Raw genomic sequence first — 12,307 nt, forward strand, 5'->3', positions numbered from 1 at the left:
GACCTGGCACTTTGCAGCAGACCTAGGGACGCCCAGTAACATAGCCGCCCCTGCACGGGGGTCCAGATGTGCCAAATGTTCAGTCCTGACCCCCCGGACCACATCTCAAAATTGCCTGGTACATGCAGGCTGGCCAGAGGTAGGCGTTAGTCCTGCTGTCTTCACTCCTCATTTTGCTGGTCTTTGGGAGGCCCTCACCAGCTGCACCAGGTAAGAGCCCCCAGGCCTGGCCAGAAACCATGAGTATCTTAATGGCCAACAAGAGAGTGGCAAGAGGGACCAAGGGAGCACGAGAACTCATGACCGAATGGTCTTGCTTTTTTTAAAATTAAAAAACGAAGTCTACAGTCATGCCACCTTGAACAAACCTGATCCTGTCTGATCTTGGAAGCTAAGCAGAGTTGGACCTGTTTAGTACTTGGATGGGAGACCACCTAGGAAGACCAGGTGCTGTAGGCGTAAAAATATAGAAAGTAAGGGATTATAAGCTGACAAGGTCCTTGCAAACAGTGAGGTCAACCAAGGGTTACTGTGCCTAAAAAAAATAAAATACTAAAAATAAAAAGCAAAAGTAAAAAAGGGGTTATGGATTTTCTGGGGCAGGAAGGAGGTGTTTTAATGTCATAGGATGTCCAACTATAAGGCTAATATGAAAAAGTAGGAAACCAAAAGAGATTATGTGAGGTTCAGCCAGTTGCCATGGTGTATCTTGCCAGAAGTGATGACTGCTGAGTGGAGAACAGAGTGGATAACTTGTGGTGTCCCTTTCTGGGAAGCAGAATGGCCACTTCTTTTATCTCCCAACATAACTGGGAATCACAGTCATCTGCAAAAGCCTGTTCATCTCTACCACCACCGTCCAAAGGAAGCATGTTCTAAGAGGGCTAGCTGCAGCCTGTAAATGGAGACCCCTGGCCAAGAGGGAGGTTGGGGACCAGCCAGGAAGATGCCAGGTGGAGCAGTTCATGGCTTGGTTAGTGGCTGGGTTTCCTACCTCACAGGTACCCAAAACTGGCCGATGAGCAGATGTGTTCTTCCTTAGCTCATGTCTGGACAGGACTTTCTGGACAGAGGCTGGAAATGATGCTGCCATTTGATTCACTTTTCCTTCTACTCATGGTCTTGGTGTTCCTTCAGAGCTTTCCCCATTGCTCTCCCAGGGCTCAGATGCTCAGATTTGGGAAACGTGGGTGGTCTGTGTGTGGAGAGCACGTATAGGGGATGTCTGAGTGTGCTGGGTGTGTGTGGAAGGTGTGTGTGGGGTATGTGTGTGTATGCACAGGCCTGGCGTAAGCAGTCAGGAGCACGTGGAAGCAGTGGGTGCACCCATGTAAGCAGGCCCAGGAGCGCTGACCCCAGTCTGTGTCTCCAGTGAGACACCAAAGGAAAGGGAAGCCAGCCCCTTCCCATCTTCATTCAGTGAGGCTTGCTGAGGGGTCCCACTGACGCTGTCATCCCCTGCAGAGCTCTCCTTCAGGGTGTGGATGTGCGGAGGGAGCTTGGAAATTGTGCCCTGCAGCCGAGTGGGCCACGTCTTCCGGAAACGTCACCCCTACAACTTCCCCGAGGGCAACGCCCTCACCTACATCAGGTAGGTCACAGCACCAGGAGCACCGGGCTAGGAGCCAGCACACCAGGGGTCTAGACCCAGGCCTGTCAGTTACTTGGGTGACTTTGAGCAGCCACGCACCTCTCTGGTCTTTGGTTTCCCCATTTGCTTCCTCCCAGGTTTCCATTCTGGATTCCAGGTACTTTCGGGGGTGGAAGGATGAAGTTGGGGCTGTCGCCTATAGAACTGCCTTGCCTTAGTTGTCCTTGTCCTTGAGGGTCTTGGAAAACTAGCCAATGACTGACTAGGTGGCGCTCTCCACTCATTGGGCCCCAAGTATACATTTCAGATACACAGTTTACGTCTATAGAGAGATACATTATAGGTTCATGTTTGTGCTTTTACATAAATGGGGTCATGCTATACGCTTTTTTCTGCAGCATGCTTTTCTGTCACTCAGCACTAAATTATAGATATCCTTCTGTGTCGGTACATATTAACCATGGCATTCTTTTTCAAGGTTGCCTAGTGCACCATCACATGGAAGTAGCTAATTATCCTCTACTGATGGGTATTTAAGTTGTTACCAGCGTTTTATTAAACATTCTTGTACATGTCCTTATTGCCCACATGCAGGTCTATCGGTAGAATAGATTCCTGACAGTGGAGGGTCAAAGAGTGTACATACCTACAGAGGAGATGGATGTTGACAGACTGATTTCCAAAAAGATTGTACTCATTTATACCGCCCCAGTCAGTCTTGTTTTGCCTACACTCCTGAGATTTTCATCACCCCATGTTCTCATCAATGAACAAAGCTACTCTTGATCCTAACCCTACCTCTGTCACCCCCCTGATGACCTTCTTTTGCTCCTTCCTCTCCTTTTAGGAATACGAAGCGCACTGCAGAGGTGTGGATGGACGAATACAAGCAATATTACTACGAGGCCCGGCCCTCGGCCATCGGGAAGGCCTTTGGCAGGTGGGCCCCTCTGCCAGCCCTGGTTGCCTCCCTCCACCCACGTTAGAACAACCTTAGCAGAATACAGAATGGTGTGTGTGCCAGCAAAACATTCACGGTCTCCTTAGTAACTGAGCCCCCTCCACTGGGCTGCTCAGTTATGCAATGCGGAGACAGGACCCCGGCCCTCGAGGGGTATGCAGCACTGTGGGGAGAAATAACCTGGGAGGGCTTGATTCTGAAAAACAGTTTCCGTTCACAAGCTGCCTGCAGGAAAAGGGACATCTGTGGGAGTAGTTAGGGATGAGCTGTCTGCAGAAAACACTTTGGGGTTTTGCCTCCACCCTCTGTTCTTCAAAATCTGACTGTGATGTGTTAGCTTATTTTCCAGTCTTGGACCGTTATGCATTTTTGAAATGCACATTGGTTATGAAATCAATCTAGTGGATTGTGACCACCATTTCAAAAAGTGATAGAGAATTAAATTGTTATAGATTAGTACAGAACAGAATAGAAAGTAACAGTTGATTGCAGCAAAGAGTAGTATTGTTTTGTGAAACTCTTATTTCAGTAATATGTATATGTGTGTCTACACACACACACACACACATATGTACATGGGTAAACGCCATCACAATGTAAGTTGTATTTATTTCTTAAGATTGCAGTCAGAAAAGTTTGAAAACATCATAGCGATCATCAATGGATCTTCTTCTTCTATTTACTTATGTCTATCCATGAAAAAAATATTAGGTCATGACTATGTCTTTTAGTGGGGAATTAACATTTACTGAGGACCTACCCTATGCCAGGCACTTATGTTCCCTAATTTATTTGATCCTCACAAAAATCTTCAGTGGTCTTGGTCTTGGTACTGGAGAAGAAACTGAGGCTCGGAGAGGTGGTGAGGGGCACTCATCTGTCAGTGGCCACTACGGTTGGCATAGCTGAGGAAGGCGAGGAGATCAAACTGCTGTGTCCGCCAACGCATCAGGTGGTTCTGATTTGCCAGAATTCCTGAAAGACCTCCAAAGCCTGTTCTTCTTGTTAGACCCTTTCTGCTAAACTGCAATGCAGGGAAGGAAAACTTTGAGTTCATTCAGGCTCTGCTCTCTGTAGAAATACAAACCAGGTAGTGGAATGCTAACTGAAGTCCTCAGGAATGAGGAGGAGAGTATAGCATGGCCCACTGTGGGCTGGGCTGATCCTGAAAGGTGAGCAGGAGTTTGAGGAGAGAAATGAGGAATGGCCTGGAGGCCTGAGGTGAACTTGTGGGTCAGAGAAAGACTGCAGGCAGGTGGCCAAGAGGGAGGGCAGGCTCAAACCCAGCCTCCTGGTACCAGCCACCTGGGCCAGGTAGAAAGAAGGGGCTGGCCTCCTGCGGCCTGGGGAGGGGCCTTTGCTGTCCTCCCTGGGGCTTCCTTCCCTCACCTGCTGGTCAAAGCCTGAGCTTGGCCTCCTCTTCCAGTGTGGCTACGAGGATTGAGCAGAGGAAGAAGATGAACTGCAAGTCCTTCCGCTGGTACCTGGATAATGTCTACCCAGAGCTCACGTGAGTGCAGCTTGTATGTCTGGCCTGGGTGGGGGACCTCCCACCCTGAGATATTCCCATCCCAGGCAGTCCGGTTCTTTCTAGTTGTCAGTGTTTATCTTCAGGTGAAGGCTCTGAGGGAACCCAGGGGACACTACCAGGAATTAAAAATGACCTTTGGTAGGAACCAAATTTTTAACAGACTGGGTCTTCCAGCTAGAAATGGACATTGTCTCCTTAGGAAAACACTGCATTATGTAGAAAAGGCCACAGAAATTGTCATCCCCTTTGACTCAGCTCTCTCCCTTCTGGGAGTTTATCCTAAGGAAATGAAGCAAATAAAACAAAACAAAACAAAAAAAACTGTTGACAATTAGATGTTCACTGTAGGCTTCTCTGTTGCTGGGAAGAAATCGAGAAACAACCAAGAATAGGGGCTGGGTTTTGAGAATCACTATGCGCCGATCTAAACAAATATTATGCACCTATTAATATTATAATCATAAAGACTGTGAAAAAGTGTGGGGAAATATTTGCTCTAGCAAACGAGGAAGCAACCTGCAAATGGCATGTGCTCTGGAGCTGCACCGCAGAGGGATGCGTGTGTGTGCTAACCAGGACTCAGGGCGACCAGCCATCATGGCCACGGTGGGGCTCAGAGAATTCTCTTTTCTTATCTCAAAATCCTTTTCGGTGTCTTGGCTGCATCCACATGGCTCATTTCCTCACCTCCTCAGGTCTTGCTCAGCTGTCCCCTACTCAGGGAAACCTCCCCTAAGCACTCTAAATTTGCACACCGCCCCGTGCTCAGCATTCCTGCTTTGTTTTCCTCTGTGCCCTTATCATCATTTAGCACACACCTAGCCAGTTAGTGTTGTGGTCATCTTCCTGTACTTGACAGTGAACTCCATGAGGGTAGAGATGTTTAACTGTCTTGTACTCTGCTTTATCTCCAGCCTCTACAACAGTGCCTGTCACAAAATGGACACTCGATAAATATTTTTGACTGAATAAATTACATAGGCAATAAGCCTCAGTAATACCTTTGAAATTATCCCTTCTCTAGCTGTTGCCTTGGGGAACAGGTTATCTCGCTACTGCCAGCTTTATCACAAGGATGCTGCTGCTCTTTTCCAGAACATTCTACTCCTCAGAGCTTGCATATCCTTGAAGGAGGCAAGTCTTTGTTTTTCCAGGGCAGATTTGAGTTTTGGAAAACAGTCATAGTTACACTGTAACCAAGACCAGTGAATAAACTAGATGATTAACCCAGATAATATAACCCTGGATTCCAAATGCAGTGTGACAAGACTGAATTGAAACCAGTGACGAGAATAAACTGACGCTGGGAGCAATTTCTAAAGAATTCCAAAACAGTTTGAGCAACAGCAGCATCCTCGGAAGCAAGTTGGCAGCCTGGATAACCCCAAGCTCCATGGGTGATAGCTGTGAAGGAAAGAACGTTAATTTATAAAAAGCGTAATAAACGAACAACTCCCTCAAGTGACTACTTTCAGGGGGACGATTTCATTCAGGCATGTCATTTCTGAGGAAAAGTCATTCCTTTACATTCTGTTAGAGTTCATACAACATTTGGTTGGAGCCATAGACTTCAGGCCTTGGACAGGAGGTGGGAAGCCCAGAGGAGATATTCGGGGGGGGGGGGCGCGGGACCGAGAATGTGCCCTTCCTCTCTACACCCCAGTCCCCATGCAGTGTTTCACATCCCCTGAGGACCAAGAAAGAGAAGCGTTTTATAACCATCAGGAACCTGGATCAGGCAATCCCAAGGCAGGAGTGGATGAAACCACCCGTGTTAAATGAGGAGCATAAGTCACCTTCTGTTCCTTCACTGTGTGAAAGTTAACACAAAACAAAACAAAAACAAAAAAAATTGCTTTTTTGTTGTTAAGTTAGAAACCACACACCTCATCCAGATTACTCAGCCCCAGTCCACTCGCTCATGTTCTGCCTCAGTACTCAGAGCAAGTGGCTAGGAGTGGATCAGGTTGTTGGTTGGAAAGATCTTTAGGCCCAAATGAAACCCACTTTCTTCCAAACTGGGTGTCTTAATAGTTGGCCTGCACTTGTAGATGGTCAATGGAGAGGCCAAGGAGGCTGAAGGAAGAGCCCTTTGCTTTCCTAGCCTGCCTGCAATCCCGCCACAGCCATGCCTCTTATCCAGACCAGGGTTCTGCAGCTGGCCTCAACACCTGCTCATGTATTACTTTTATTAAGATGATCAGGAACAGTCGTGCAGACCGTGCATTGCGCGAGCATACCACATTTGCGAGGGTGCTTGTCACACCATTGGTATTATACGTTTATCACAATAATTCCTGGTAAATGACAATAAAAGTCTTCTAACAGAAGCTGTATATTATGGCAATTTTCTAACAATGGAAATAAAGTGTCTTGAGGAAGGGGCACCTATTGCTATTTCTACGGAGGCATCATGAGGGGTAATGACAGCCCAGCTTGGAGGCGTCAATAGAGAGGGAAGCAGATGTAGACTTGAAAGGACTACTGACAAATGCGACAGTTTAGCCACGCCCCGGCAGGGAGCTGAAGAAGGGTGCTGATGGCAGCCATCCCAGCTGTGCAGGGCTGCCATCACCCAGACGCCTCAGCAGCTGCATCTGGTCTGCAGATTGCTGCTTAAGCCCCGGCTTTCCTCCATCGGCGTGAGTGGGCAAGCCTTCGGTTCCACACTTTGACAGTGCCCACCTCACCTCTGAAAACTGATCACCTTGCACAGCTCCCTAAGCAACGAGGGGTAGGGAGAGGAAAAAATAGAAGGATCTGGAACAACCCTTGGACTGCATTCCCCGGAGCACAGTTCTCAGAGGCCTGAGTGGGCATCTTGTCTCTGCAGAGACCGGGATGTGGGGGCGGGAATATAACTTTTTGCCTCTGGAAGATGCAGAGAGGGTGGATGGAGCTGTTGCCTCCCAATACCCTAGAACCCAGCAAGGATTGCAAACTCGGATCCTGTATCAGTCAGGTAACGTAAATGAGTCAAGTGGGTGGAGAGGGGCAATAGGGAGCTGAAGGGACTGTGACAAACTGCATTCAAAAGCCCCACCCCGAGGGACAGCTGCTCCTCGCAACAATGGTAGTGTCAGGCAGGAGTGCAAGCTCCGTTGGCCTGATCTTTCTATTTTTTTCAAGAGAAGCTGAATTCAGATATTTTTGTGTAACCTTGAAATTTTTAAATATTACCAACTAACTAAAAGTGCCAAGAAGCACACCAAGCAGGTCAGCTAAAACGCGTCCTGGGCCAAACTCAGCTTGAGGGCCCACAGTTTGCCGCTTCTGCTCTTGAACCACGTGCTCTCTCAGCGAGGAGCAAGAGGGGCACAGGACTGCCAGGTGTGAGTGAGAGGAAGTGAAGATGTCTCCCAGAGGCTCTCTGAGAGTGGGTGGGTTTGGGAGTCCTGGGGGCTTCCATCCAGCCCTGGGGAAGGAAGACCTGGTCCGGCAGAGATCCTGTAGGTTGTCCATATCAAAGAACGCCGGAAATGTTCTGATGCACCCCTGCCCCGCCCAAGTTCTCTTCCCAACAGGTAACAGGAGGCAGATAAGTGAGACTCTAACCCTCCTGGTTCCATATCACCCCACTGTGGGTCCATAATCAGAGTGCGTACAACTTTCTAAACCCGGTTGTGCAAGCCTGCATCGACTGGAGCTGGTAGCCTCCTTAGTTAGGTTTGTTACCCACAGTGTAAGATAGCATCTTATGTTGTGTGTGTGATATGTGTGTGTATGTTTAAGTATATTTTCCTGTGGGTATAAAGTATTTTAATTATACAGTGTTTTGAAACATGCCTGTTTTACCTAATATGCCCACATTACCTGGTATTCTTCCACAGAGTCATTTTTAACGGCTAAAGTGTTTTCCATCCTACAGGCAATTGGAATTTACTTAGCCCATCCCCTATTGTAGGATTTTCCAATGTTTTCATAGGAATTTCCAGTATAAGCCATCACTCTGAGATGAATATTTTTTAAACTAAGTCTCTGCACATATCTATAATTATTGCCATAGGACATTAAGTTTCTGGAAGTGGGATGATTAAGTCAAAGGTGTACACATTTTTGAGGCTTTTGATATGTAATGACACATTGCTTTCCAGAAAGGGAGGGCCAGTTTATGGTAGGAAAAGATCCAATCTCACAGCTAGTGCCAACACTGCCTATTAATATATACTTAAAATACACACACACATACACACATGCACACACAAATTATTTTATATATACATATGGTAAATGAAGAGTGTTAGCGCTATAATATATATTTAATCATTAGTGAAATTGAACACATTTTCATATTTGTGTATTTTAAATTTTCCTCTTCAAAGGACCCCTTCCCTATCATTTTGAGCTTGCTTGTTGAGCCCACATTCGGGCCCCAGGCTCTCCTCAGGTTTTCCTCTTTCTGGACTGGGGAGCCCTGGGTTTCTGGCCTGAGCTCTCTCCCCGCCAGGGTCCTCTCAGGCCTGGCCTCCAGGGCCGTCCCTGTGGGAAAGAGGCCGTCTTCCCAGGGGAATCCCTGTTCCCTTGCCTCCCCCGACTAGCTAGGCCTGCCCCCAGTGACCCTTCCCACAGAGACCTTGGTGCCCCAGGAGCTGACTGCGGCGGCCTTCTGGGTAGGTGTGGGTGAGCACAAGCCTGACTGCTGCCTTTTCTCTCAGGGTCCCAGTCAAGGAAGTACTGCCTGGCATCATTAAGCAGGGGGTTAATTGTTTAGAGTCTCAGGGCCAGGACACCGCTGGGAACTTCCTCCTCGGAGTGGGGATCTGCAGAGGGTCTGCCAAGAACCCCCTCGCCTCCCAGGTAAGCTGCTTAGGACCCATCGTGGTGTGAGGGGCTTTCTTCTCCTCATTCTCATTCCTTCTGTCTACACCCGCCGCAAACCCATTTTCCCAGGCATCCTGCCAGCCGTCCCCTCCCACTCTGCTCCTCAGGTCTGCCCTTGCCACATTCCCATCCCCTTTCCAGCCTGTCACACAGTTGCCCTCTGTGCACCACCCACCTTCTCTTTGCAGAGTGAGAAATGCTGCCCGAGCAGCACCCAGTTCTCTCCTGGGATGCAGCTGTCGTCAGCTTGCATAATGAGCAATAGAGCATCCAGGACCCCTGTGTGAGCACACACGTGCAAAATATGAGTCACCGCACCCACGTCAAAACTAGAGCAGGTCGCAGAGACCCGCAGCAAGGACAGGCGCCTTGGCTGCCCTGGCCTCATGTCCCGTCTCTCTTCCCCATCCCCGGCATTCCTTAACACGTCCTCCTTTGGTCTCTGGCCAGCTCCAGCTAAGCTCCCCCACCCCGATATTTTAGTATGAAAAATTTTAAACATCTAGAAAAGTTGAAAGAATTGTGCAGTAAATGCCTGTACACCCACTCCTATTATTTGTATAAAATTCCACCAAAATACGCAGTATATCTGCTTTGTCATCTGTTCATCCGTCGCTATACTTTCCGACTTGGCCTTTCTGGTTCCTGTCTTGCAGGCATGGACGTTCAGCGACCATCTCATCCAGCAGCAGGAGAAGTGCCTGACTGCCACCTCCACCTCCATCTCCCCCGGGTCCCCTGTCATACTGCAGGCGTGCAATCCAAGAGAAGGCAGGCAGGTGAGCCTCCTCGAGGGCCTCTGGGCCAAGAAGGCCAGCAGCCCCAGGGGTACACGTATTAGGGGCGTCAGCTCTTGGCAAGGTTAAGACATATAGACACAAATCTCCCAGAGTGAGGACCTGGGAGGGCCTAAGTCAATGTCTAAGTTGAGTCTATTACTTACAAGAAAGTACTTCTTCAGGTAAATATTTGTTAAATGTCGGTCCTGCTAGCCTGTGAGCTGCATGAGGGCAGGGAGTATTTGTCAACACCTAGCCCCTGACAACCACCACAGCCCAAATGTGCCAGCTTTTACCGAGAGCTGAGCCTGTGTTAGGAGATTTACATAGCTCATCTCATCTAATCCTGCCAGCAACCCAGTGGCATGGGCCTTCATACTCTCCCTGTTTTATAGGTGAGGATACTGAGGCACATTTAAGAAATGTTTGTCAGGTTGCATAGCTGGGAAGGGATGGAGCTGGGATTCAAACCCAGGTCAGAGTGACGCCTAAGCCCACAGTCGAAACCCAGCACATAGTAGATGCTCAGTAAGTATTTCTTGACTGCCGGCTGACTGGAGAATTGAGATCCAGATACAAGGATTTCCAAGTCATGCCGGCCTGACATGAGCACTGCCTTTTCCGTTCATCAAATACTGCCATCCACCCTCACTCCATTAATTCTGGGAGAGACAGGTCAGGCCCACTTGTCAAGGAAGAAACCGATGCTCAGAGAGATGAAGTCTCTCGCTTAAGGTGCATGGCAGCCAGTGACAGAGTCAGCCTGCCTCCCTCCTGTGCCACTCCCTTCCTGACTAGGATGGCTGCCCCTCTCTGCCCAGGGGTTGGGGTACAAAGGCCGGAGGTCTGCTGCTGTTCTTCCTCTGCCCGCCCCTTCTCAGTAGCCCTTCCTGTGCCTGACTTGGCCAGCCTGCAGGGCAGCGCGAGGCGCGAGCGGGCTGCCTGACTCTGATTCAGCCTGCAGGCTTCTTCTCCCACTCTGTTCACACAGCTGAGATGTGTGTGCCGCAGCCTGCTTGTTGGACCAGCTGGACACTTCTGAAGTACTTTCTGCTTTTGGAGGGGCAGCTGGTCCTGCCCTCCCCCAGGCTGCCTGCCCTCTGTCCTTGACTGTAGTGAGAGAGTCCTCGGGCTCCCCTTGACCTGGAGCATGGACCTCTCTGAGGGTCAAGCCTTGAGCCCACTCCTCCGCCTCATTGTTGCGGCCGGAGCTGGTAGCTCCCACGGCAGCCACCATTCAAAACTTCTCTGGGCCGAAGCATCCGTTTTCCCCTTCGTGCCCACCTGGCCTGAGGGGGCTCATAGGGGACCCGTGTCCCCACTCATTCTGCTCCTACACGTCCTGCCAGCCCCCCCGCCCCCGCAGCACCCTGGGCAGCTGCGCCCCTGAGGACAGGATGAGCAGCTCTCTCCTGCAGGTGTGATACAGTCAGCAGGTCCCAGCTTGATCACCCCATTCACCTCTCTGAGCCTCAGTCTCCTCACTTATAAAATTAGAGGCTCCCTCCCCTGCCTGCCTTGTAAGGAGCCTACAAAAGCCAAGACGGTGGAGATGGGACAGTACTGGAGGGGACACTAGTTCTCTGGCCAGGCCCAGAACTGAGTGGCTGGGTGAGTCAGGAGGCCCCGAGACTGTGCCTGATGGCACTGGAAGTGAGAATCCTGTGATTCTCCTAATGATTGGGTCCTTCATCCATTCATGCACGCATTTGTTCTTCATAAGACTGTATTGGGTGTCTACTTGTGCCAGGGAATGTGCATATCATGTTGGCCACAGGGATGAAAGGACAGAGTCCAGCAATGCCTAGCTCAGAAGAGTGTGGCCAGCCCCTCCCAGTAGGGTCAGAGACTAGAAGAACAGGGGCCCCAAGGCCCTGTCTCACCCACTACCCCTGACCTTCAGGCCAGGAACCCCTCCCTGCTTGGTCCACATGGCCCAGAGAGGCTGGATCTCAGCCCTCACCTCACAGCCCTGCATTCCCAAGGGGAACCCAGGCCCCACAGCCCCCACCTTCCACGCTGTGTGCACATCTCAGGTTGGTTCCCTTCTCTGCTTACCTCACTTCCTCCTGTAGCGCACCTCCCTTCTCCTAGCTGCTCCTCCCCCTCGGAGCTCCATCTACGTGGTCATGAGCATTTCCCGCTTCTTAGGGAGGACCAGATGGGTATAAGAAAAGGGGAGAAGGATGCATGGGTGGGAAATAGGAAAGAAACCTAAAATAGATCTTTCTAGCTATTTGTTCTTTCCTGAGCCTTGAATCCTAGGTTCCAGGCTCTCATATGTTTTAAAGTGTTCCGAACCATCCTCCATCCTCCATCCAAACTGTTCTACATGAACAACTCTTCCCACCCTTGTCAAGCCTGGGGAAGGGGAGGCACCAGGAGGTGAAGGCATTGAACCAGGAGCCCCTTCATGACTCTGACAGGGGACACAAGTGCCCCCACCATCTGGCTGGCCTCGTCCTTCCTCTCTGCAGAGATGACAGCCAGTTCCCACTAAAGAGTGTAGGTAACGAACCAGCTGCATAGTTCTAGACCGGGGCAGAAGTTTAGAGCTGCCAGAAGAAGAAATCTTGTTTGAAGGAGTAAAAGATTCACCTAGTCCAGAACTCAGACTCAGGTGT

The 12,307-nt window shown here is 49.8% G+C and overlaps 1 protein-coding gene and 1 pseudogene across 4 annotated transcripts in view; both read left to right on the plus strand.

The window, feature by feature from the left end:
• Window positions 1-12,307, plus strand: part of GALNT16 (polypeptide N-acetylgalactosaminyltransferase 16) — an 85,033-nt gene that overhangs the window by 58,214 nt on the left and 14,512 nt on the right. For all 4 annotated transcript variants that reach the window (XM_036239381.1, XM_016131310.2, XM_016131312.2 and 1 more), the window contains exons 10-14: window positions 1,465-1,591; window positions 2,439-2,531; window positions 3,979-4,062; window positions 8,739-8,880; window positions 9,561-9,683. In XM_036239381.1, the coding sequence (XP_036095274.1) occupies window positions 1,465-1,591; window positions 2,439-2,531; window positions 3,979-4,062; window positions 8,739-8,880; window positions 9,561-9,683 (569 nt within the window). The remainder of the gene's footprint in view (window positions 1-1,464; window positions 1,592-2,438; window positions 2,532-3,978; window positions 4,063-8,738; window positions 8,881-9,560; window positions 9,684-12,307) is intronic.
• Window positions 341-459, plus strand: LOC118601281 (annotated as a pseudogene).

This window comes from Rousettus aegyptiacus, unplaced genomic scaffold, assembly GCF_014176215.1.
Source record: "Rousettus aegyptiacus isolate mRouAeg1 unplaced genomic scaffold, mRouAeg1.p scaffold_m13_p_3, whole genome shotgun sequence".
Taxonomy (NCBI): domain Eukaryota; kingdom Metazoa; phylum Chordata; class Mammalia; order Chiroptera; family Pteropodidae; genus Rousettus; species Rousettus aegyptiacus.